Here is a 27,933-nt window from a genome sequence, read left to right as displayed (position 1 = left end):
ATCATCAATATTAACAGAGAAACTGCTGAAAACACTCTTTATTTCATATCAATAGTTCCTGTTTTCACCTCATTTATTATGCTGATGTCTTCAGATCTGCTGTAAATTGAAACTTAAAGCTCATTTCATTGCTGTCAACAGATTGAGGGGATTTGATGACTACAAATATGTACATTTATTTCTGTCTTTATGCTTTTAACTTTTTTTCTGACCATTATTTATATTTATATATTATATTTAAAAACAAACTCAGTTAATGGTATATTTTCCATTTTGGCAGATCAGCTCCTCCCACATCAATCACATCATCAGTGAAGCTCCTCCCACATCAGTTCATCAATAAATACGGGAATATTCCCATCAGACGAGCATCAGAGCATCAGGAAGAGCTGAAATCTGCAAAGACTGAGTTTATTAAAGAGGACAGTGAGAACATGAGTGATCCAGAACCCTGCAGAATGAAACACACTGAAGATACTGAAGAACAAAGAGGTTGGTGTTTATTCTTCATTCATTCATGATGCTGAACAACATTCATGATAGAAAGATTCAAGCACTTCTGCATATTTACATTTACTGTTGTATTTCTCTTATAGAAGTTATGTGATCAACACTGTACAGTTTGTGTAAAAACTAAGACAATGGATTGAGATTATTTTTGTCCTCCCACCAATAGAGTTTAGGAGGAGCGCTTTCAAATGATCCTTCCAATCATCACGTCATTCCAACCAGCAAACAGCAATCAGTATCAATATTTTTACCCAATCAGCATAAGTGGAGGACATTATAAATACAGTCGACTCACATGTTCCTCGACAGTTTCTCAGCATCCCTTGTTATTTATCCCTTCACCACCCCGTCTCCTCACACTCCTAGCCAGAAATACTGGGGGAGTAGTGTGGGTTTGGGCCAAATACCGAGCTCAGAGCTCTCTCCTCGGACAGCATGCCAAATACACATACCATTTACTTATTTGACTTGTTTGTAAGTGTGAACTCGTGAAACAGAAATGGTCATCATATGATGTCAGACTCAGTGGTGTCTTTTTTTCTTCGTTTTTTTCAAATAATAGTCAATCCAAAAATGTAAAAATATACAATCTCCTCCACTTGACTGCATAAATGTGTGTTTGTTTTCACAGCGAAATTCACTTGATCTTGTGTTTCTGGTGTCCCACATTCACATGTGTATGAATGGAAGTCAGTGGAAGGAAAAGTATTTTGACCGGCCCTTAATAATTTAAATATTTTAGTACAATAAAATCTAACAGTTAATGTTAATATCACATTAGATAATTGTGTCACTGAACAAATTTATGTAATAGTTCTCACTACAGAAACATGGGATTTGTCTGTAATGTTTTAAACAATAAAAGATCAGTGAACCTCATTCATGGAAAGATTCAGAGAGCATAATTAATTTATAAAAAGGCATAAAAATTATTGTAATTGTAACCCAGAGTGATTACAAATAGAAATAAGATTAAGAAAAAATAAGCCAGAGGGGTTACTAAAAAAAGAAAGAAGAGAAAAGTAAATTAAAGGTGCCCTAGAAAGTTTTTTTTAAAGATGTAATATAAGTCTAAGGTGTCTCCTGAATGTGTGTGTGAAGTTTCAGCTCAAAATACCCCATAGATTTTTTTAAATTCATTTTTTTAACTGCCTATTTTGGGGCATAATTAGAAATGAGTCGATTCAGGGTGTGTGGCCCTTTAAATCTGGTGCTCCACGCCCCCGGAGCTTGTGCTTGCCTTAAACAACATAAAAAAAGTTCAAACCGCTAATATAACCCTCAAAATGGATCTTTACAAAGTGTTCTTCATGCAGCATGTCTAATCGCGTAAGTACAGTGTTTATTTTGATGTTTACATTGATTCTGAATGAGTTTGATAGTGCTCCGTGGCTAACGGGTAATGCTACACTGTTGGAGAGATTTATAAAGAATGAAGTTGTGTTTATGCATTATACAGACTGCAAGTGTTTAAAAATGAAAATAGCGACCGCTCTCGTCTCCATGAATACAGTAAGAAACGATGGTAACTTTAACCACATTTAACAGTACATTAGCAACATGCTAACCAAACATTTAGAAAGACAATTTACAAATATCACTAAAAATATCATGATATCATGGATCATGTCAGTTATTATTGCTCCATCTGCCATTTTTCGTTATTGTTCTTGCTTGCTTACCTAGTCTGATGATTCAGCTGTGCAGATCCAGACGTTCTGCCCTTGTCTAATGCCTTTCATAATGTTGGGAACATGGGCTGGCATATGCAAATATTGGGGCGTACATATTAATGATCCCGACTGTTATGTAACAGTCGGTGTTATGTTGAGATTTGCCTGTTCTTCGGAGGTCTTTTAAACAAATGAGATTTATATAAGAAGGAGGAGGCAATGGTGTTTGAGACTCACTGTATGTCTTTTCCATGTACTGAACTCTTGTTATTCAACTATGCCAAGATAAATTCAATTTTTGAATCTAGGGCACCTTTAATAACTAAATGCATAAATGCAAAGTTAAAACTTTTCATTAATGATCAAAAAGAGTGTTTTCTTTTTCTTGTTATTTTTCTTGTTATTTTGTTATGTTGAAATATACATAGTTGAATATTATGTTGCCTTTAAGAGAATGTGAGATAGAGTTCATTTCCGACCTATCAGGAGAGAGACAACGTGAAGCAAGCGGATGACGTCACCAGCGCGCGAAGAAAGAGAGAGAGAGAAAAGAGAGGAGACTAGAAAGATCGGCAGAGATCATTCTGACTGAAAATATGACTAATTGTGAACTGAAACCAGACAAAACGTCTAGAAAGACATTGATTTTCCTTCAAACTTAACTTTATTTTGTTTCATGAGTGATTTTGAGTTATTTTTGAATGTTTTTGAACGTGAACAAGGCGATGACGCAGATTGAGCTCATCACCGCATAAAACATGGCGAGCCTCCCAGCGAATCTTGATTACGACGAAATCGTCGAGCGATTTTAGCAGATTCACTGCTAGTTTTCCCTGGACGGAGGAAAAAAAAAACTGAGTGAACAGACATCGAACTTTCTTTTCTTCTTGTATGTGCAATTCTGTTCAATCCGACAGAAGAAGGCCTGGATTATTGATTATCTTATCTCAATCGGGTATGGATTGTTAAAATATTGTTTTTCCTTTTGAATTCAGAGACTGGTATTTGAAAGTACATTATTGGATTTATTGGTGTTTGAACGGTTTACACATTAAGAAGTTGTATTGTTTTTTTGTTTTGTTTTTATTATTGGTTTCATTATTCAATACTTAATTATTTTTTAAGTAACAATAATTTGAAGATAAGGTTTATTGGGTGAAATATCTGTCTTATTTTTTTTATTTTATTTTTTTCCCCTGAATTGTGTATTTGAATATCACATTCAAATTGAAAGCTATAGAGTATTTAAACAATTGAAATAGACCAGTGTAGGGTTCAGTTAAGGAACCTAAAATCTAAAACAGTTCAAATAAATAATTAGAACATTAAAAGATAAATAGGAAAAAAGAATTTAAATGAGCAATACTAAATATACTAAATATGCTAATAGGGATGCATGATCACGATTTTTCATGGCCAATACCGACAGTTCACTGTCTACGCTTTTGCAGGGTGTGGACAGGTAAGCTCGCGCAACTTCAGCGATCACAGGAAAGCGGCTCTTATTTGTGCGCCAGTACACCAACAGCTGTTTGCTTCTTGGTATCTGTGCCTCAGACAGGTAGCTCTGCATTTCCAGTGCTGAATGGCTGCCCGTATCCTTAATCGCTTCAGAATTTTCTCCCAATATCTCATTGTGCCTCGCCAACAGTGAGCTTGCTGTGCGTAGTATTTTTTCTGCTGGCGCCTCCGTGCACACTTCATTCCCTTCAGCATATCTCGTCTCTCCCTCTCCTTATTATGTAGAGAACATTGCTGAATCTTTTCTCAACCGCTTCTAAAAGACTGGATTTGATGGTTTTAACACCATGATCCGTTTCAGCGCTTTGTTTTAGGAGACGTTTCAGTGCAACGATTGAGGGGATGACATCTGTTGCAGTCGCAGTGGAAGAGTTGATCTCTTTTGTAAGCTCCTCAAATGGTACAAGAAGAGTCAATATGTTCTCAATTAGACCCCATTGGTACGAGCTGAGGGTTGCAGGTAATTCGTAGTCTGCAGCATATGCCCCCAAAGCATGCTTCTGCTCCATAAGACTTGACAGCATATGTGCTGTCCCATCGAGTTGGGACATATTGTTGTAGCCTTTTCTTTGGCTGGCCCAGCTGTGCCTGCACATTCTGAAGTCGGGAGTATGCGAGTGGCAAATGTTTGAAATGGCCAACTATTTTTCTTCCAGTCGCTACGATGTCAGTTACACTGCGCTGTGAAAGCAACCCTTCATTTATGGCCAGTTGAAGAGTTAACAAGGCAGGTTAGGTAGGTGAGCATCCTGCATTGCTTTACGCATGTTTGCGGCATTATCACGCACAATTACATGCACTTTGCTTTTGGAAATGTTCCAGGTTTTAAGCATTTCGTCAAAAGCCATGACAAGCGCAGATGCTGTATTTGGACCAGAGAATTCTTGTGCATGTAAGAGAACTTTCTGTAGTTCGAAATCAGCATCAATATATTGGGCCGTCAGACTCAGCATATATATTGGGCTCACATCAGCGCTCCATATATCGGTGGTAAAACTAATGTATCTGACCTCAGCATTAAGTAGACTGCGAACATGAGCTGACAAAGCATTGTAGATTTCGGGTAGAGCCACATCCGAAAAGTATCGTCTGCTGGGTAGTGTGTATCGCGGATCCATGTGTGCCATTAGACGGCGGAAACCTTGGTCTTCTACAACAGAAAACATCCAGTACAATAAATTCCATTACTTTCTCTGTAATGGCTTGTGCTTTTGAACTATCTCGGCTGTAACTCTGGTTTTGTAGAATGGCGGATTTCACCGATGGTTGAGTGAGGGATGAAGGTCTTGCCTGTTTTGCATTATCAACAGACTTTTGATACTCATCGTGTTCTTTCGGGTGATGAACTTTTAAATGTTTGATCAAGTTTGTTGTGCCGAATGACTTCGCTGTTGTTCCTCCACAATTAACTTGTCCTTTGCAGACATTGCAGATTGCAATCTTTACGTTCTGCGCACAGATTTCGAAATACTTCCACACAAAAGACATGCTCACGAATGATTACAAATGCAGTCTGTGCACGTGGGCCCACTTTCGGAAAAATCGGACAAAAACTGGCCGTTACGATTTATGGCCAGTCAACCGGTGCATCCCTATATACTAAACTAATACTAAATATACTAAACTAATACTAAATTGGGCTGGACAATATATTGCATGTGATTGTCACGCGCATATAGTCAGTAAAGCCGGTTCTCTGATTACCACTAAATCGCCATCACCTGCTTTCAAATGGAGCGGCATTTAATAGACAGAGCCGTAGATCACTGACAAACCACACAATATCGCATTCATTATCAAAGGCGATTTATCTGCGATCCATCCATTCACATATTTCTCTTTGAATTATTTTGAATTACTGAAAATGAAATTAAACTTTTTCTCTTTCATTTCAGAGCTGATGGAAGTGAAGGAGGAGAGTGAAGAACTGAGTGAAGTGGAGGAGAAACATCATGACAAGCCTGGAGAAAAACCTTTGAGTCGCTCAAAGAATAAAAAGACATTTTTAAAGAAAAGAAGAGCTAAGAAATCTACAACCTGCACTCAGTGTGGAAAGAGTTTCTCAACCAAACGTTATCTTGAGAATCACATGAAAGTTCACTCTGGAGAGAAGCCGTTCACATGTGATCAATGTGGAAAGAGCTTCAATCAATCATCACACCTTAAATTGCACTCAGGGATCCACTCAGAAGAAAAGCCCTTCACATGTGATCAGTGTGGGAAGAGTTTCTTAGACAAACAATATCTTAAGATTCAAACGAGAGTTCACACTGGAGAGAAGCCGCATGTATGCAATCAATGTGGAAAGAGTTTCAGTCAATCATTAACCCTTAAGATTCACATGAGTATCCACACTGGAGAGAAGCCATTCACATGTGATCAGTGTGGAAAGAGCTTCACAATCAAACATAGTCTTGATCTTCACATGAGAGTTCATACTGGAGAGAAGCCATATGCATGCAGTCAATGTGGGAAGAGCTTTGGCAGATCAGAAAACCTTGTAAGTCACATGAGAGTCCACACCGGAGAGAAGCCATTCACATGTGATCAATGCAGCAAAACATTTTTTAGGGCATCAAACCTGAAGGAACACCTGGCAGTTCATACGAAGGAGAAGCCACATTCATGTTCTGTGTGTGGAAAGAGTTTTTCACTGCTGTGTAGTTTACAAGAATGTGATGCCCACTAAAGTGTTATCACATTTGTGGTAGTTTCTGTAATTTTATAATTAATGTTTTGAATATTTGTTTAGGGGTAATGAACCTGTTTCCACCTTCCTTTCATTAAAATATTTTAAATAGAGGTCAGGAGTAATTATGAAGTTCACCAGCAGAGTGTAGCGTGGCGCTTATTGTGCTCCATGGGGCTTTACGTCAGTTTTGTCCGCTTTGCGGTTTTTCTCTTTCTGCTGAGCGAGATGAAAAACAGACGCAGAGTTTGCCCTGTCTCATTTATTTCTTCTGTTTCCAGGTTGGTGGAATAGTAACTTAAGCTAAGTACCTGAAGTGTAATATGTTGGCATGTCGCTGAATGTTTTAATGTCCGCTAGTAAGGCTGTTTTATGAATATGTGGACATATATACATATAGCAGTAGTCGCATTTTCGCGCATGTTAATGTCACCTGTTGCTACCATATTCACGTTGGACAGAGATTTATTTTTAGCTCCTTGAACATTTTTGTAAAGATTCAATACTTTTGAAATGTATGATATTGTGTAAAATGTTAAAAAAGCAAATGTTAAAGCTGAGTTTATGTAATGGTTAAAGCCTAATGTTAAAAACAAATGTGATATATTTTAAAAGTGGTAAGCAAAAATAAGTTAAAAATCTGTCAGCTCAAGCATTTTAGGAAGAGTAAGAAAATTACTTTATCTGGAAATGTAAAATTGCATTTAGGAACAAAATGTAACCATATGTAAGTGATAACATACACTGTTTTATTTTTAGCTGGAAAGAGACAACTTACAGGGTAACAGTGGTTATTGTCATTGTGATTTATTTAATCACACAAAACTTATAACTCAGTATTTCCTGAGAGGGAAAAAAAGACAAATTGTATTTTATTTTGAAGTGGTGTTTATTTCATAGTGAACATTGAATGTTTGTAACAGAGGAGGATTTAAATTGTGAATGTTTAATAAATCCTCTGGTTTCTCTCTTTCTGCTGAGCGAGATGAAAAACAGACGCAGAGTTTGCCCTGTCTCATTTATTTCTTCTGTTTCCAGAGAGAGCATATAAGCTGTTTACGTGGTGTCAGCCGGTACCTGTAACAGTTTATTGGGGGCTCGTCCGGGATCACTTCCACCTTGTGGCCGGAGGCTGATCTAGTGATACTGCAACCTTGGACCAGAAGTGACCTAATGCAACCAGCGAGCTGCAGCCAGTGAAAAAGACCTCCAGATACCATCGATGCTGTCTACGGATAAAGAGGTTACTTGTAATGAATAAAGACTGATGACTGTGCCGTGCTGAAATCACCACTCATCAGGAACAGAGCGCGAATTGTGATCCTGGGCTCTTGTGACCAAGTGCGAGGAATTGGGAAGCAGTATGGCGGATGGTGAGAGAAAAAGGTTGGTGTGGGCCATCAAAAAGACCCTTCCCACTCTCTCTGTAGATGAACTGTTCCAGATTGACAAGTCAGTGGGTCCAGTGTCAGGAATGGATGAGTCTCGCGTTGAGTCGACAGATGAGGAAGGTTGTTTTGAGTACATTTGCAGTTTCATGTCCAGTGAGCTTTTACTGGAGTTAGAGGATTCTGGGATGGCACATTTATTAAACTTAAAGGAGTTGATTGACATAGTCATTCGGGGTCGTGCTTCACAAGTTGCTGTAACAATTGATGTATCGGGCAGTGGGGATGTAAGTCATGCTAATAATAAGGTTAACCCAACTGATGATAGTGAGGCTACCGATATTGGGATTACTAATACAACCCACATGGCACTATCTACGTCTAGTGACACACATGACACAGAGTTGCAGAAAATACTTACTAGTTATGAGGAGCTGAGTAAGAAAATTATGCAGTACAAACACACACCCACTCCACAGCCTGAGTCATCTGTAAAGATAGGACACACCACACAGAGTAGTAACGTGGCAGGCACCAGAGGTTTAAGTGAACACTCTACACCATCAACACATGACAAGTTGCTCTCCTTAAGAGAGTTGTCTTACCTTCATCGCAGGGAAATGAAGCTCTAGCGCAAGTTCTGCTGGGAAGACTCAAATGTTACGTCACTTATCAATTCAGATCTAACCAATCATTATCTAACACTTGGAGTATAAAAGATCAGCACTTACGCTTGTCTGAGTTCGCAGATGCTGACGGAAACTTTCAGTTAACGGAGCGTCAGTCGCAAACCAATTTGCTATGTCTTCTAACAGATATACCGTGTGCGATTATTCAGATTCCGAGGAGGATTTCGTTCCACCATCTCCTCTTCCCCTGCGTCGTAGTACGCGCATTCAGTGCCGCGACACCTCATGGGTTCAGTGGCCCTCGGACAAAATAATCAACACTCTCGAGGCTGTCGGAATCCCGGTCAGCCAAGGATTATCCAGAGAAGACTTGCTTCTCATGGCCCAAAATACCCTAGGCAGTCCACCTATCACGGCCGACACCGCTGCTTCAACTTCAGCGCCGTCAGGCCACACCAAACAAGTCGGAAAGAAGAGGGCCGCCAAGTCGTCTTCTCCACATTCAGCCAAAAGATCCTCGCAGTCTGCACGGATAACATCTCCTCCGACCGTTTCCGGACCTGTGGATATTAATTCGCAGCTCATTCAGGTTGTTCAAAGCCTTTCTGACACCGTTAAAGGCTTAGAATCAAAGGTTTCGAAATTTGAAAATTCCTTTGCGTCCTCTAACCTTTCAGCAAATTCTTTTCCAAGCGCTCTAGCAACTCCAACGGATTTTCCTCCACCTGCCGGATTAAACTTTTCATCGTGTGTGCCTTCGACCTCTTCTGCCTTGCCAGCTTCTCTTACGATCCAGACGCCATTCCAACATGCTTCGGCCGTGCCCGCTACGCCAAACTTCAGTCTCTCCACGGCTGTTCCAGCTCAAGAGTTTGGTAGGAGTTTTGTTTCACCTGCTGCAGTAACGGTGTCACCCCAAATAAGAGCTAACATCATCCAAGGTAAGAACATAAACCTGGCAACCTTATTGCTTCCTTCACCTGCAGCTGACAGACAAATGGTTGACTGTGGTGACGTGGCAGTCTTTCTCAAAACGTCCGATCCCAGATTACAACGAAATCTCTCATTTGGCGAATTCGTTATTGTTTTCAGCATCTACCGAGACATTCTGTGCCAAGTGTTCCCAGATCGAAGGGAAGAGCTCGATCTTTACCTAACCATGATGGCGGATTTTAATCAAAGATATGGAGGAACTCTATTTTACGAATATCACAAATCTTTTTCTGCCAAATCCGCTTCTTACATTTGCCTGTACAACACAAAACTGAACTGGTCAGTTACCGACACCGAACTGCTCGTCCGTCATTTTGGCGGTCAAAAGATCTTAGCATGCACTATATGTAGCGCTCACGGACACTCGGCTTCATTCTGCCCTAAAGCATTCGCTACTAAAGACCCGGCCGCTGTCCATAGTGCTGAAAACGTAAGCGCTCCTCTCGACCGTAAAGGTCGCCCTATTGTGGAGTTTAACGGCATTAGCCTATGTAATAATTTCAATGAGTCTGTGTGTTCCTTTTCTCAATGTAAATTTGCTCATATTTGTAGCTTTTGCAAGGATCCACACCCGAAATCAGTCTGCCCTCGCCGGTACAGGCCAGCAACCCGAGGGAAGACCCAAATTCAGAAAAAATTCTGAACAGACACCCATCAACACCTATTAATATTCCAGTCCTCTCTAGCTACCTCTCTTCTCACCCCGATCCAACTTTCGTTGATTACTTAATCACCGGTCTGTCTCAAGGGTTTCGGGTGGGCATCCTTTCCCATCTTACATCTTCTTTTGTGACAAAAAACCTTCGATCCGCTTTATCAGAGCCTGATGTGGTTTCAGCTCTGTTAGAGAAGGAAGTAAATAAAGGTTACGTTATTGGCCCTTTTGCTTCTCCTCCCTTTTCTCCTTTTCGGATCAATTCTATCGGCGTTGCTACTCGTAAATATTCTGGTAAAAAACGTCTCATCTTCGACATGTCTTCTCCTCATTCTATTCATACCGCAAGTGTTAACGAACTAATCCCTTTAGCTCCGTTTTCTCTGCATTATGCTTCAGTCGACCATGCCATTCATTTAATCAAGATAGCCGGTCAAGGCGCTTGGCTGGCTAAAGCCGACATTACTGATGCTTTCAAGACTATGCCCATTCACCCCTCCGACTGGCCATTATTCGGCGTTAGATGGGAATCAAAATTTTACTTTGCAGTGAGGCTCACGTTCGGGTGTAGAAGTAGTCCCCATATTTTTAATTCTCTTTCTGAAGCCCTGTGTTGGATCCTGCTAAACGCCTGTAAACTTCCATTCGTTTTACATTTGCTCGACGATTTTCTGCTGATCGATTTTCCTTCTTCCCAATCTTCAATTCTCGACACGCTTAAGCAAGTTTTTAGTGATATCGGCGTTCCCCTTTCAGAGGAAAAAACCATGGGCCCCTCAACTTCGCTAGAATTTCTCGGCATCTTACTCGATACTGTCAACATGCAAGCCTCTCTTCCAAACGAGAAGCTTTTACGAATTAGGGAGTTTCTGGAAACTTTTTCTTCGTTACCTTCCGTATCTAAGCGCGACATGCTTTCTCTGCTCGGTCACTTAAATTTCGCTATGAGTATTATTCCTCAAGGCAGGACATTTATTTCTCGGCTGTTAACTCTCGCGCACTCCGTGCCAAAATTAAGCGACCCAATTCAGGTAGACGAAGGGTGTTTGTCTGATCTCAGCTTTTGGTCTCGCTTAATAAATCATTGGAACGGTATTTCCTTTTTCTATAATGATGTTCCTGAATCATCCATAGATTTGCAATTGTTCACTGACGCTGCCCCCTCTATCGGTTTCGGGGGGTTTTTTAAAGGGCAATGGTTTGCCGAGGAATGGCCAAAAGCATTTCCCAAGCCTGAATCAGGTTCCGTCTCTTCCGCTCTTCATGAAATCTACCCTTTGGCGGTAGCCAGTGTTCTCTGGGGCTCCGAGTGGTCTCGCAAACGTATTATGATGTTTTGCGATAACGAAGCCACGGTCGCTATCATCAACAAAGGTAGATCTTCCTCTCTGTTGATCATGCCAGTTCTAAGACGTTTAATTTGGCAATCCGTCGTTCATAATTTTATTATTTTGGCCGCGCACATTCCTGGTCACCGTAATATCATTGCTGACTCTCTTTCTCGCTTTCGTTTCCAGGCTTTCAGACGGCTCTGCCCTTCAGCCAATCAGGATCCAACACCATGCCCTCCACTAGCAAGGATCATATTAAATTAGACCAATTGCTCAAATCGGCTAGTCACTATATCTCCAAAGGCGTGGCTCCTTCCACACTTAAAGCTTATACTTCAGCATGGTCTTCATTTCTTATGTTTTGTTTTTCCCTTCAGATTTCTTTATTTCCCATTCTAATATCGACCGTCTGTGCTTTTCTAGTTCACAATTTTGAAAATCGCAAACTTAAAATTTCTTCCATCCGTAGGTCGCTCGCAGGCATTCAATTTTATGCAAGATATTTTAATCCTAATTACCCAAGTCTTTTCTCCGTGCCATCCATTCGCTTATTACTCAAAGGGATGGCTAACTCGTCCAGCAAACCTCCAGATCACCGCCTTCCAATTACTTTGTCTATTTTACAAAGATTAATTCTTTCCATCCGCAATGGTCTCTTTTCCCCTTATATTAACATTTTGCTGGAAGCAGTGTTTCTATCAGCCTTCTACGGTTTCATGCGCCCAGGGGAATTCACTTCAGATTCTAAACATTTCAATCCTGCCCTTGGTCTGTCTTTTTCTGATTTAGGTTTTTCACCCAATTTCTTTACTCTTTTTCTGAAGCATTCTAAGAATGATTCTCAAGGATCTGGTGTCACTCTAACCTTTTCTAAACTTAATAACAGCTTCTGTCCTTTCAATTCCATGATCAAATATCTCAAAGTCCGGCCTAAAACTCTCGATCATTTTCCCCTTTTCCTCTTACCTGATGGAGCACCCCTCACTAAAGCTTGGTTCAGGACTCATTTAGCTACCACCATAGAAAGCTGCAGCCTTTCCCCCTCGCTATATACTGGTCACTCTTTTAGGATCGGGGCTGCCACCACAGCAGCCCAACGAGGAGTTTCATCTTCAGCCATCAAGCTCCTGGGCAGATGGTCCTCCTCTGCATTCGAATCCTATATTAGACCAGATTCTAAAACCATCCTCGAAGCTCAACAAGCTCTCTCAAGTCAAGTTTAAGGTAAAATCATGCAAATACTGGTGGTGGTGTTTTCGTATTTCATTTAATCATTTCCAGCTTCTATAGCTGTTCAATTTTTGGGGGCTCGTGCGGCCTCATCTCTGTGTGGCCTATCGTGGCCGTGTGACCCATTGCGGCTTTGTCTCTGTGTGGCCGATCGCGGCCTCGTCTCTGTGTGGCCTATTGTGGCTGTGTGGCCCATTGCGGCCTTGTCTCTGCGTGGCCGATCGTGGCCTTGTCTCCGTGTGGCCTATCGTGGCTGCGTGGCCGATCACGGCCTTGTCTCTGTGTGGCCTATCGTGGCTGTGTGGCCGATCGCGGCCTCGTCTCTGTGTGGCCTATCGTGGCTGTGCGGCCGATCGCGGCCTTGTCTCTATGTGCCTATCGTGGCGTGTGGCCGATCGCGGCCTTGTCTCTGTGTGGCCTATCGTGGCTGTGTGGCCGATCGCGGCCTTGTCTCTGTGTGGCCTATCGTGGCTGTGTGGCCGATCGCGGCCTTGTCTCTGTGTGGCCCATCGTGGCCGTGTGGCCGATCGCGGCCTTGTCTCTGTGTAGCCTATCGTGGCTGCGTGGCCGACTGCGGCCTCCTCTCCGTGTTGCTTGTTTTCCTTGTCGCTCTCTTCCTTTTACGTTTTAATATGTTTTTCTCTGTTTCAGGAACTGCAAGATTCTTCTCGGGTGGGTATTCATTCCCCCTCACAGTTTTGAGGGGAAGTGGGCTCCGTCCCGGCAGTCACGTCTCACCACCATTTTTGGGGGTTGGCTACGCCCCTGCCTTCAGCTTCAGGCAGGATACGCAACGTCTGCAACCCTCAGTATCGTGAGCTACGGACGGGGCCTACGCCAAAGATCATAAACTTTCTATATATTCTGCTTGGTAATAAATATCAGTGTTACGTCATTTTGCCTCCTGAGTCTTTCTGGTAGAAATGAAGCTCTAGCGCAAGTTCTGCTGGGAAGACTCAAATGTTACGTCACTTATCAATTCAGATCTAACCAATCATTATCTAACACTTGGAGTATAAAAGATCAGCACTTACGCTTGTCTGAGTTCGCAGATGCTGACGGAAACTTTCACCTCCATCCTCCCCACCACCACCAGGATGGTCCCTGTCCATACTCCTCGGGGGTTGGCTACGCCCCTGCCTTCAGCTTCAGGCAGGATACGCAACGTCTGCAACCCTCAGTATCGTGAGCTACGGACGGGGCCTACGCCAAAGATCATAAACTTTCTATATATTCTGCTTACCGTTTGGTAATAAATATCAGTGTTACGTCATTTTGCCTCCTGAGTCTTTCTGGTAGAACTGAAGATCCAGGAGGGTCAGATTGGGGACCAGGGGTCAGATCTCAGCTATAACAGTGTCTGTCGGCAAATGGAAGACGGTTTAAAGGAGCAGTTCAGTGATGCAGAGGTTGTAAGAGCCGTCCTCAAAGTCATCAAGCCAGGGACTTTTAAAGACATGTTGATGAATAAGGATGATCTGACTGTAGAAGAACTAAAAGCCTTCCTCCACTCCCACCTGGGTGAGCAAAGTAACACCGAACTGTTCCAGGAACTGATGTGCACCAAACAGAAAGACACTGAGACACCCCAGCAGTTCTTATACAGAGTTATAGGACTTAAGCAGAAGATCATGCTGGCCTCAAAACATGCTGACACAGTTGTCAAGTACAGTGCAAGCACAGTGCAGGATGTGTTTCTCCACACCGTGTATCAGGGACTAGGTCATAAACATGATGATGTCCGCAGAGAGTTGAAGCTATTGCTTGTGGACCCCAGAGTATCGGATGAGGCAATTTTGAAACAGATGAAGAAAGTGATGTGTGACGAAAGTGAAAGGCAGCGAAGGCTGGGTCCCGCCACCCGCCAAAGACTAACAAATGTGCACAGTGCTCAGTCTGAAGTCAATGCTTCGCAGTGTCCTAGTGTAAAGGAGAAGGGGCCGAAAACAGATGTGATTCAACAGTTAACGGCAAAACTTGAACAGCTTACAAATACAGTTGAGCTCATGAGACAGTCAATGCAGACACAGACGGCAGGACAGTTCAACCATAGTGGAAAAGGTAGAGGAGACCGTAGGAGAGAGAAACCATATGGCTGTGAAAAGTGCGTGGAGCAAAATCATCCTGACTGCCCTCACTGTTTCCACTGTGGTGAAGAAGGCCACCGGGCAGTGGGCTGTCTTAAGAGACCAACACGCCAGGGAAACTGGAGCCGGTCCCTGCCGAGGGACAAACAGTGACCGGGTCTCAGCGATCGTCCCAACCTGACATTTGTCATACTGATCAACCTGGAATTGAAGGACAGAAAAAAGACAAAGTAATGGAAAAGAGACTGAAACCACCAAGCAAGACAACCAATCCATCCACTTATGACTTACCTCACAGCAAAAGTGAACGTCTAGCCAAACTCATTGGAAGGAGAGCTCTCACCCATTGTAACCTAAATGGATTAGCAGTCAGTGCTCTGCTAGACACTGGGGCTCAAGTCAGTATGATTGATAGAGACTGGAAGAGTAAATATCTACCTGACACTCCTGTTAGGCCACTCAGTGACATTATAGGTGACGAAGATGAGTTAAGGGTGTATGCAGTGAACGGTGACGTCCTCCCGTTTGATGGCTGGGTTGCCCTTACAGTCAATTTGATGGGGAATGAGGACCCTAATCTGTCAATCACTGTGCCTTTTCTTGTCAGCAGTCTTGCTCTGGAGAGGCCACTGTTGGGTTTCAACGTGTTGGAAGAGATGATACAAGAACGACCTGAAAAGCTAATTTCAAGCCTTGTCGTCCTACTCTGTAATGCCTTGTGTATACCAGCAGAGAAGGCAGAGCTAATGGTGAGCTTCATCCAAGCCAACAAACCCTCTGTGCAGTGCGGGCGCCTACGGACGGGCAGACAGGACATGGTTATCCCAGCAGGTCAGGTAGCCTGGGTCAAATGCCAAGTCCCACCCCACATGAGTACATCTGACGCAGTCTTCCTATTTGAGCCTGATGACAACAATGTGCAGTTGACAGAACTGGACGTGGGTGAAGGTCTGTTGGAGGTACAAAATCCAAGAAAACCTTATGTAGCTGTACCTGTGGGTAACAACACCAAACATGCAGTAACTCTGCCAAGAAAGACAGCACTGGGCGGCATCCACTGTGTTGAAAAAGTGATTGCAACAGACTCACCTGAAGCACCCGACCCCACAGTCACTGTTAACAGTGCTGTATCAACACCTGTTGACGCCCGTCTATCATCATGGCAACCTCCCATCGACCTCAGTCACCTTGATGATAAACAAAGGGAAAAAGTCAACAAAATGCTGTGTGAAGAAGCCGGGGCTTTCGCACGTGACGGTGATGATCTTGGATGCATACCAAGCTTACAAATGTCGATTACCCTCACAGATGAAATCCCTGTACAGAGAGCATACTCAGCAGTCCCGAAGCCACTGTTTAAGGAGGTAAAGGAGTACGTGCAGGAGCTGTTGATGAGAGGCTATATTGTTAAATCCAAGTCTCCATATGCTGCCCCAGTAGTCTGTGTTAGGAAGAAGGATGGCAGCCTACGTCTTTGTATTGATTATCGCCTCCTGAACAAAAAGACTGTGCCTGACCGACATCCACTACCCAGGATACAAGACCTGACAGACACACTGGGGGGCTACACCTGGTTTAGCATCTTGGACCAGGGAAAGGCGTACCATCAGGGTTTCATCGCCGAGGGTTCACGACACCTGACTGCCTTCGTCACCCCATGGGGCCTCTATGAATGAGTCCGTATCCCATTCGGACTCTCAAATGCCCCAGCAGCATTTCAGCGGAGCATGGAGGAGGTGCTAGGCACCCTCAGGGATGAATGCTGCATCCCTTATCTGGATGACGTGCTCTGTTACGCGAGAACATTCAATGAACATGTGGAAGCCCTCCGCAAAGTGCTCCAGGCTCTTCAACAGCATGGAGTAAAATTGAGACCTGAAAAGTGTGAGCTCTTCAGACAGGAAGTCAGGTACGTGGGGCGCCTTGTGTCAGCTGATGGTGTCAAGATAGACCCACGGGACCTTGAAGCAGTCAAAACCTTAACAAGCAAGACACCACAGACAGTTGGTGAAGTAAGGAAACTGACTGGCTTCTTGGGATATTATCGCTCCTATATCCACGATTTTTCCAGGATCGCAAAGCCAATCTATGAGCTTCTCCAAACTAAGTCAGGGAATGCCCAGACTCCAACATGTGGGAAAACCACCAAACGCCCACAGCTTCCTTCCCGACAGCCTGTTGACTGGACCACTCAACATCAGGAAGCTTTAGAGCAACTGGTCACTCTCCTTATAACCCCCCCTGTCTTAGCGTATCCTGATTTCAGCCTACCTTTCACGCTGCATACAGACGCCTCAGACCAGGGCCTGGGGGCTGTCCTCTATCAGCGCCAGAATGGAAAGCTGAGAGTCATTGGCTATTGCTCGAGGACTTTAACACCTGCTGAGCGTAACTATCACCTACACAGTGGAAAACTGGAGTTCATCGCATTGAAATGGGCTGTGTGTGAAAAGTTCCGAGACTACCTGTACTACGCCTCCCATTTCACTGTGTATACGGACAACAACCCCCTGACCTATATCATGAGTACAGCAAAACTCAACGCTGTTGGGCATCGGTGGGTGGGAGAACTATCAGATTTCCATTTCGACATCAGATATAGGCCTGGAAAATCAAATGTGGATGCAGACACACTGTCTTGGCTCCCCTTGGACATGGGGAAATATGAGGTGGCCTGTACAGAAGAGTTCTCGAACAAGGCAGTGCGTGCTACATAGGAGGGGAGTCAGGCAGCAGAACGGAAAGATGTGGCCTGGGTGGCAACACTTAACGTGTTCCCCGGATCCTCCACCACAACCTCATAGTCACCTGCCAGCTATCAGCCATGATGAACTTGTTAAGGCTCAAAGAGAGGATCAAGCCATAGGCAAGATTATTGAGTTAAAGGAGTCAAACACAAAACTGACAGATAATGTATGCCAAACTGCAAGTGGAGCCACACGAAAGCTGCTGCATGAGTGGAGTAAGTTGCAACTTGAAGGCGGCCTCCTTTATAGAATGACGAACCAGCAAAAGCAGTTAGTCCTCCCTCTGAAACACAGGCCGATTGCTCTGAAGTACCTACACAATGAGATGGGTCATGTAGGCACAGAAAGAGTGCTCCATCTTGCTCAGGAAAGATTTTACTGGCCCTTTATGGCTAAAGAAATTGAAGACTATGTCACCCGAAAATGTCCCTGTATCAGGTCTAAAAAACCCACGATACACACAAGAGCTCCTATGGGCAGCATTACATCTAACTTCCCTTTAGAGCTTGTGTGTATTGACTATTTGCATCTGGAAACCAGTTGTGGGGGATATGAATATATTCTAGTAGTACTTGATCATTTCACTAGATTTGCTCAGGCATATCCCACGAAGAATAAGAACGGGAAAACAGCAGCTGAGCGCATCTTCAATGATTTCATACCCCGGTTCGGATATCCATCCAAACTACATCATGACCAGGGTCGTGAATTTGAGAACAAACTGTTCCAATCATTACAGCGGTTGTCAGGGGTTGGCCACTCGCGGACATCGCCCTATCACCCACAAGGCAACCCAGCCGAGCGGTTGAACCGCACCATCCTCCAGATGTTAAGAACATTGACTGATAGTGAGAAACTGCGGTGGAAGGATCACCTCCCGCATGTTATACACGCATACAACTGCACTAGACATGAGTCAACTGGTTACTCCCCGTTCTTCCTCCTTTACGGCCGTCACCCACATCTCCCAGTCGATTTGCTGTTTGGGTTGGTTGGAGAAAAGGAACCATACTCACCTAGAGGGTTTGCAGAGAAATGGGCTAAAAGGATGTCGGAAGCCTACCGCATTTCTGGCGAGAATAGCAAAAAGTCCAGTGCAAGGGGAAAAGTGGCATATGACAAGAGAGCAAGAGGGGTTGTACTGCAACCAGGGGACAGAGTGCTGGTCCGGAACCTCAGTGAACGTGGAGGGCCAGGAAAATTAAGGGCATACTGGGAGAAGACTATATACATAGACTATATACATAGACGTCACGTCCTGTTTGTTGCTGCCGCGTTGTTTGAGCCAGAGCTCCGTCGAGCTGATTCCTAATTGTTTGTTTTTGCCTCGTAAAATCTAACTTATAATCTATCACTCTTTCTTTTTCGGTGGGGGAACACATCCCCAACATTATTTTATATAAAAAACATTTGGATTACCTTGATATCGCTAGTTTTATCCGACTTCCCGAACTTTCGCTACTAGCTTTAGCCCGTTAGCATTAGCGGCGTGCCACGCCCACGCTACGCTAGCGTTTGTACTCTTCTCTCTCACAATATTATTGTTTCATCTAAGTTACTCTAATGGCGAGTGTATTGGATGTTTCTCTACCTTTGTGTGCAGGTGAGGACACGTTTGAGCTGCATGCGGTGCAGTTGGAACTGGAGGCCGTGGAGCGGCAGATCCGGATCCTTCTCGAGAAGCAGGCCGAGCTACGCGAGCGGCAGACAGCGCTGGAAACTTCTCGCGCTGGCGCTCACCAACCCTCGGTAAGTTTGCAGCGCGATATTAACACTCCTGCTTCCTCTACGCCGTGTGTTTCTCTGCACAGGGCCCGAGCACCAACGTGTTCATCCCAGCCCTCGTTCACTCCGGCGCCGTCACACCAGGGACCTTGGGTGTTTCAGCAGCGGAAGACGCGAGCCAGGCCTCGGACCAGGACCTCTCCTCCTCCGCCGCCCCCGGTCTTCGACGTCTCGACATGGAACCGCTTCTCCCCTCTTCGTGAGGCAGAACGCGACGCTGTGGTCATCGGAGACTCCATCGTCCGCCACGTCCACGCTACCACAGCCAAAGGTAAGGTGCGCAGTCACTGTTTTCCTGGTGCTCGTGTTCTCGATGTCTCTGCGCAGATTCCCGCGATCCTCAACGGTGCTGAGACCATCGGAGCTGTAGTGCTGCACGCGGGGGTGAACGACACCAGGCTGCGGCAGACGGAGGTGCTGAAGCAGGACTTCAGAAGCCTGATCGAGACGGTACGAGCCACATCGCCCGCGACGAAGATCATCGTGTCCGGACCGCTTCCGACGTACCGACGAGGACATGAAAGGTTCAGTAGATTATTTGCTCTAAATGAATGGTTGATGTCTTGGTGTAATGAACAGAAGCTGCTCTTTGTAAATAATTGGAATCTTTTCTGGGAGCGTCCTAGGCTTTTCCGTGCTGATGGCCTGCACCCCAGCAGCATCGGAGCTGATCTTCTGTCAGAGAATATCTCCAAGACGCTTCGCACCATATGACTAGTAAGTCAAACCTCAAATCACAGCCTGTGTTCTGCCCACTTCATTGATAGAAATGTGAGTGTAGTACAGTCTATAGAAACTGTGTCTATTCCCCGAATAGTGAGGTTTAACAATAAAAATAAAGGATCTAGAAAAAACCTAATCGTGATCAAACCAGATTTTTGTAAAATTACTGAACAAAAACAATCTCTAAAGCTAGGGCTACTAAACATTAGATCGCTGACACCGAAGGCAGTTATCATAAATGAAATTATCACGGATAATAGTCTTGATGTAATTTGCCTTACTGAAACATGGCTTAAAGCAAATGATTATTTTGGTCTTAATGAGTCTTGTCCACCTGGCTACCGTTATAAAAATAAATACCGCCTGATTGGCCGTGGCGGTGGTGTAGCAACAATCTATAGAGAGATACTTAATGTTACTCAGAGAACAAACTATAGGTTTAATTCATTTGAAATTCTTATGCTAAATGTTACACTCTCAGATATAAGTAAAAAGTCGCTACTATCTCTTGCTTTGGCTACCATTTATAGACCTCCAGGGCCTTATGCTGATTTCCTAAAAGAGTTTGCAGACTTTCTCTCAGACCTATTGGTCAACGTCGATAAAGCACTGATTGTTGGAGATTTTAACATTCATGTAGACAATATAAATGATGCGTTAGGGGCTGCGTTTACTGATTTACTAAACTCATTTGGGGTCGAACAAAACGTCACTGGACCCACTCACCGTCTTAATCATACTCTAGATTTAATTATATCACATGGAATAAATCCTACCGATATAGAAATTCTACCGCAAAGTGATGACGTCTCTGATCACTATCTTGTAACATGCGTACTGCATACTGATGATATTTGTCAAATTGCGCCACGATATCGACTAGGCAGAACAATTCTCCCGACAACTATAGATAAATTCACAAATAATCTGCCTGATCTGTCTCAGCTGCTCATCGTACCCGAACACGCAAATGATCTTGAGGTAATGACTAGCAGTATGTGCACCATTTTTACTAGTACATTAGATACTGTTGCACCGATGAGATTAAAAAAGGTTAGAGAGAAAAATACTGTTCCATGGTACAACAGTATTACTTGCGCTATGAAAAGAGAAACTCGTAATCTAGAACGCAAATGGAGACAAACTCGTTTAGAGGTCTTCAGAATCGCATGGAAAGACAGTTCGTCCCGCTATAGAAAGACTCTAAAAGCAGCCAGGGCTGAGCATCTTCGCAAACTTATAGAGAATAACCAAAACAATCCACGGTTCTTATTTAGTACAGTAGCTAGATTAACAAATAAACAGATATCACCAGAACAAAATGTTTCATTACAGTTTAGTAGTGATGACTTTATGAATTTCTTTAATGAAAAAATCGAAAGTATCACAAATAAAATTGTAAATGTACAACCTTTGACAGAGTTTTATGATTCAGCCTCAGTTATCGCCCCTCAAGAACAGTTGCAGTGCTTTACAACTATAGGACAGGAAGAGCTAAATAGACTTATTACTGCGTCTAAACCAACAACATGTTTATTAGATCCAATACCACCTAAACTACTGAAAGAACTGTTACCTGTAGCAGAAGAGCCTCTTCTCAATATTATCAACTCGTCTTTATCTCTAGGTCACGTCCCACGACCGTTCAAGCTAGCAGTTATTAAGCCTCTCATTAAGAAACCACAATTAGATCCAAACGTATTAGCAAATTACAGACCCATTTCAAATCTTCCATTTATGTCTAAAATACTAGAAAAAGTGGTGTCGGTCCAATTGTGCTCCTTCTTGCAAAAAAAATCTATCTATGAAAAATTTCAGTCAGGATTCAGGTCTCATCATAGCACAGAAACTGCGCTCGTTAAAATTACAAACGACTTGCTTCTAGCTTCTGACCAAGGCTGTGTCTCAATACTAGTGTTACTTGATCTCAGTGCTGCGTTTGACACTATAGATCATAAAATACTCCTAGATCGACTACAAAATTAAACTGGTATTCAGGGACAGGCATTACGGTGGTTTAAGTCATACCTATCAGACCGTCACAATTTTGTTTATATAAACGGGGAAAAATCTAAGATAACGATAGTAAACTATGGAGTGCCGCAAGGATCTGTGTTAGGACCTCTGCTATTTTCAATCTACATGCTGCCACTCGGCAATATTATAAGAAAACATGGGATTAGTTTCCACTGCTATGCCGATGATACTCAGTTATATATTTCAACACAACCAGATGAAATCTCTAAATTATCCAAACTGACAGAGTGTGTTAAAGAAGTAAAACATTGGATGACTAGTAATTTTCTTCTATTAAATTCAGATAAGACTGAAGTATTACTTATTGGGCCAAAAACCTGTACACAGAATCTCTCAGACTACAATCTGCATTTAGAAGGATGTACTGTTACTCCATCCTCGACAGTTAAAGACCTAGGTGTTATATTAGACAGCAACTTGTCCTTTGAAAATCATATTTCATATGTTACAAAAACAGCCTTCTTTCACCTCAGAAACATTGCTAAAATACGGAATATGTTATCTATTTCTGATGCAGAAAAGTTAGTTCATGCTTTCATGACGTCTGGACTAGATTACTGTAATGCATTATTAGCTGGTTGTCCTGCTTCCTCAATAAACAAGCTACAATTAGTACAAAATACAGCTGCTAGAGTTCTTACCAGGTCAAGAAAATATGATCATATAACACCAATCTTATCATCTCTACACTGGTTACCCATTAAGTTCCGTATCGATTATAAAGTATTGCTAATGACCTATAAGGCTCTAAATGGTTTAGCTCCTGTGTACTTAACCAATCTTCTATCGCCCTACAATCCTTCACGCTCTTTAAGATCACAAAACTCTGGACTTCTGGTTGTACCTAGGATATCTAAGTCCACTAAAGGAGGGAGAGCGTTTTCACATTTGGCTCCTAAAATCTGGAATAGCCTTCCTGATAATGTTCGGGGCTCAGACTCGCTCACCCAGTTTAAATCTAGATTAAAGAAGCATCTCTTTAGCCAAGCATTCACATAACGCATCTCATACCAGATCAACTGCACATGACTATCTTTGCTTAAAGTTAGCAGCTACGCTAATTGTTCTCCTTTTGCTTTTCTGTTTTACCTCGGGACACCCGCCCTGAGGTGACTAGAGAGTACATCAGCTTCAGTTTGGATCCAGCCTCTTAAGAAGACCTCAGATGACCATCACCTGTGAAGAGACGGCGCAAGCTCCTGCGAGGACTTCAGGAGACGCAATCATCTAGATCAACATTCACATTGCACAATCTCTATATCCTAATTTATTGTTAATGTAATTCATTTTCCAGGAGCTCATTACTTCTACCTTCAGTTAAACTGCTAACAGTGATTGTAATTACCTAAAGTATATTATTTGCTAACTACATTCTTTAAATTGTAATGTTGACATCCATTTTCTGTAAAGCTGCTTTGAAATGATATGTATCGTGAAAAGCGCTATACAAATAAATTTGAATTGAATTGAATAGTCGAACGTCAACTTGCTGAGAACCCAGTGTACGGGGTCAGAACCAGCACCTGTAAGGAGAGAAAGACATAGTGTACCTGAACACTTACCAAATCCTACTGAGAAGAGACACCATGCTGATGAAAACCTACCTTTATCCACTGGACCTGTGGAAGGGGAGGAAAACAATGGACACCAAGACTCTGACTCAGAAGCTCGACCTTTGACCCCACCTGTAGAGCACACTTAGTCAGACGTTAGAAGGTCCGTTCGTGAGAAAAGGCCACGCTGTTTTCTCACATATGACTCATTAGGTGAGCCATCAGTTCAGACAGACACCACAGTTAACTCAGTGACCGGATACACAGCACCCTATATACCTGTCATAGATGCATCTCATCACACTACACCTGCACACTCACTCTTTCCATACATCCCGCCTCTTTGTATGCCATATTCACACCCACTCCTTTACTCCCAGGCACCATACATGCCATACCCTTACCCAGCACCAGCCACATACATTCCACCTACCATGCTTGTTTGTTAAATAGAAATTTGAGAATCAAGGTTAAGAATTGAAAAAGTTAAACGGTTTTGAGGTAAATATTTTTCAAATGTCGGGAGCCATTCTTCTCTGTCAGGGAGCGTGTGATGCCCACTAAAGTGTTATCACATTTGTGGTAGTTTCTGTAATTTTATAATTAATGTTTTGAATATTTGTTTAGGGGTAATGAACCTGTTTCCACCTTCCTTTCATTAAAATATTTTAAATAGAGGTCAGGAGTAATTATGAAGTTCACCAGCAGAGTGTAGCGTGGCGCTTATTGTGCTCCATGGGGCTTTACGTCAGTTTTGTCCGCTTTGCGGTTTTTCTCTTTCTGCTGAGCGAGATGAAAAACAGATGCAGAGTTTGCCCTGTCTCATTTATTTCTTCTGTTTCCAGGTTGGTGGAATAGTAACTTAAGCTAAGTACCTGAAGTGTAATATGTTGGCATGTCGCTGAATGTTTTAATGTCCGCTAGTAAGGCTGTTTTATGAATATGTGGACATATATACATATAGCAGTAATCGCATTTTCGCGCATGTTAATGTCACCTGTTGCTACCATATTCACGTTGGACAGAGATTTAATTTTTAGCTCCTTGAACATTTTTGTAAAGATTCAATACTTTTGAAATGTATGATATTTTGTAAAATGTTAAAAAAGCAAATGTTAAAGCTGAGTTTATGTAATGGTTAAAGCCTAATGTTAAAAACAAATGTGATATATTTTAAAAGTGGTAAACAAAAATAAGTTAAAAATCTGTCAGCTCAAGCATTTTAGGAAGAGTAAGAAAATTACTTTATCTGGAAATGTAAAATTGCATTTAGGAACAAAATGTAACCATATGTAAGTGATAACATACACTGTTTTATTTTTAGCTGGAAAGAGACAACTTACAGGGTAACAGTGGTTATTGTCATTGTGATTTATTTAATCACACAAAACTTATAACTCAGTATTTCCTGAGAGGGAAAAAAAGACAAATTGTATTTTATTTTTAAGTGGTGTTTATTTCATAGTGAACATTGAATGTTTGTAACAGAGGAGGATTTAAATTGTGAATGTTTAATAAATCCTCTGGTTTCTCTCTTTCTGCTGAGCGAGATGAAAAACAGACGCAGAGTTTGCCCTGTCTCATTTATTTCTTCTGTTTCCAGAGAGAGCATATAAGCTGTTTACGTGGTGTCAGCCGGTACCTGTAACAAGAACATCAGAAAATACACACTGGTGTGAGAGAGTTCATGTGCTTTGAGTGTGAGAAGATGTTTACTACAGCAAACTAAAACTGCACGAGAGGATCCACACTGGAGAAAAACCTTACAAGTGTTCACACTGTGACAAGAGATTCAATCAGTCATCATCTCTGAAAACACACGAGAGGATCCACACTGGAGAAAAAACGTACAAGTGTTCACACTGTGACAAGAGATTCAATCAGTCATCAAATCTGAAATCACATGAGAGGATCCACAGCAGATATCGTGTGATCAGTGTGGAAAGAGTTTCTCTATTAAAAGTCACCTGAAGATACACATGAAGATCCATGCAGTGGAGAAACCACATCACCACAGTCTGAGATCATGAATAAGCAGTTCATCTTTATGTGCTGAACAACAACACAATTTTACTTGCAGTGGCTGGTGAGCATATCAATAGGACAAAATTCTCACAATGTATTCAGACACCCCTTGTCTCATTTTAAGAAATAACTTTATGGTTAACTCAATAAAAAGCTTTGGATGATCAATACAACACACAAGAACTGACTGTTGTTTTTTTTTTTTATCTCTATACTTATTTTCTATTTCTTTTAGAGCATAAATGCACAGATCAGTGCCATGTTTGGCATTAGTTTTCATTGTTACGCTGATGATACTCAGCTCTATATTTCTTTGCGCCCTGACGAAAATCACCAATTCGCTAAATTAACAGAATGTATAGCTGATATAAAAAACTGGATGACCAGTAATTTCCTACTACTAAATTCAGAAAAAACTGAGATTGTAATTTTTGAACCGAAAACTTCTTCACGCAATAATCTAGAATACTGTCCAACACTTGATGGCTGCTCTGTTAAATCTCCGTCGTCAGCTAGGAACCTGGGTGTGCACTTTGATACCAATCTTTCGTTTGAAGGCCATGTTACTAGCATCTGTAAAACTGCATTCTTCCATCTGAAAAATATATCTAAACTACGACATATGCTCTCAATGAAAAATGCAGAACAGTTCATGCGTTTATGACCTCAAGGCTAGATTACTGTAATGCTCTACTGGGTGGTTGTTCCTCCCGCTTGATAAATAAACTACAGCTCGTACAAAATGTAGCAGCTAGAGTTCTTACTAGAACTAGGAAGTACGACCATATTAGCCCAGTTCTGTCATCACTGCATTGGCTTCCTGTTAAACATCGTATAGATTTTAAAATCTTGCTAATTACTCACAAAGCTCTAAATGGTTTAGCCCCCCAGTACCTAAGTGAGCTCTTAATGCATTACAGTCCTTCACGTTTATTGCGATCTCAGAATTCAGGCCAGCTGATAATACCTAGAATATCGAAATCAACTGCAGGCAGTAGATCCTTCTCCTATTTGGCACCCAAACTCTGGAACAATCTTCCTAGCATTGTTCGGGATGCAGACACACTCTGTCAGTTTAAATCTAGACTAAAAACACATCTCTTTAACCTGGCATGCACATAACACATTATCAATTTATATTTTCAAATCCGTTAAAGGATTATTAGGCTGCATAAATTAGGTCAGCCGGAACCGGGAACACTTCCTATAACACCAGATGTACTCGTTACATCAGAAAAAGAATGGCATCTACGCTAATATTAGTCTTTCTGTTTATCCCGAGGTTTACCGTAGTCAGCTGGATCCGGGCCGTATCCAAATGAGACCGAGGACCGGTGCCATGACACGACCACAACGCAGCCCTGACGTATCAGCAGAGATCGAGTCGACTAGATCATCCATTGTGAAGACATCATCAACACGACAGCCAATGCCACAGTTCCTCAACAGACCGTCCATACCGGTGTGATGAATACGATCCTCAACTGGATGGAACTGAAATAAATACTTTGTTGTGATCCTATCAGACTTATGATAGCAACCTGAATGTAACAAAGTACTGTTCGCCAGAGGAGAACTGGCCCCCCGACTAAGCCTGGTTTCTCCCAAGGTTTTCTCCATTTTAACACCTATTTGCCACCTGATGTCACCTGATGGAGTTTGGGTTCCTTGCCGCTGTCACCTTTGGCTTGCTTAGTTGGGGACACTTGACATTTGATATTCAACAGTATTCTTGACATTTATTCAACAGTGCTTTGATCTGCCTGCATTGACACTATTCTTTAAGAGCTGCTGTGCAGCCAAATTATGTACCAGTTATCAATGTAAAGCTGCTTTGACACAATCTGCATTGTAAAAAGTGCTATATAAATAAAGGTGACTTGACTCTAAAACCAAACTGGTTATCTGCAGAGTTAATAAACACATTTATCCTAGCCAGCAAAATATTTTCTAAAACTTTAGAAAGTAATCATCATTACTCTCAATATTGCCCACCTTATACAGATCATCTTGAACACAATGAAATAGATTTCAGTAATGCTATCTCCATAACTCTCCATCTAAGGTAAATGGCAGAAATGATTGTTACAACAGAGACACGGAGGCAGAGATAATAACAATCCAGGTAAGTTTATTTCACAATAAGCAGAGCACTGGGTGATGGTAAGCGGATAATGGGAAGATGAGAGATGAAGAGAATATAATACTGTCCTGATTCTGTGTTGCAGATGCAGATGATGGAAGGAGCTGGCGGAGACACTCACACACACAGGCAGGTAAGTACACAAGAGGAGCAGGAGACAAGGGAGCTGGAGGAGACGTCTGGAGCAGGTAGATATGGCGTTGGGAGTCCTTAA

General features: G+C 42.4%; 1 protein-coding gene across 1 annotated transcript; it reads left to right on the top strand.

Moving 5' to 3' along the window:
• The first annotated feature begins 434 nt into the window (after positions 1-434).
• On the top strand, positions 435-27,933 carry LOC137002603 (zinc finger protein 180-like). The gene is made up of 6 exons (XM_067362365.1): positions 435-492; positions 3,330-3,338; positions 5,612-6,349; positions 25,257-25,465; positions 27,642-27,701; positions 27,805-27,933. The coding sequence occupies exons 1-6, from the start codon at positions 435-437 to the stop codon at positions 27,931-27,933; spliced, it is 1,203 nt and encodes a 400-aa protein (XP_067218466.1).

This window comes from Chanodichthys erythropterus, chromosome 3, assembly GCF_024489055.1.
Source record: "Chanodichthys erythropterus isolate Z2021 chromosome 3, ASM2448905v1, whole genome shotgun sequence".
Lineage (NCBI taxonomy): Eukaryota > Metazoa > Chordata > Actinopteri > Cypriniformes > Xenocyprididae > Chanodichthys > Chanodichthys erythropterus.
This window is presented reverse-complemented; position numbering and strand designations above follow the sequence as displayed.

Excerpts from the sequence above, each read along its gene's own strand:
- LOC137002603 (XM_067362365.1), top strand. The coding sequence starts at position 435 with ATGAGTGATCCAGAACCCTGCAGAATGAAACACACTGAAGATACTGAA. Across the intron at positions 25,466-27,641 it reads TGAAATCACATGAGAGGATC|GTAAATGGCAGAAATGATTG; the intron begins CACAGCAGATAT and ends TCTCCATCTAAG. Across the intron at positions 27,702-27,804 it reads CAGAGATAATAACAATCCAG|ATGCAGATGATGGAAGGAGC; the intron begins GTAAGTTTATTT and ends TCTGTGTTGCAG.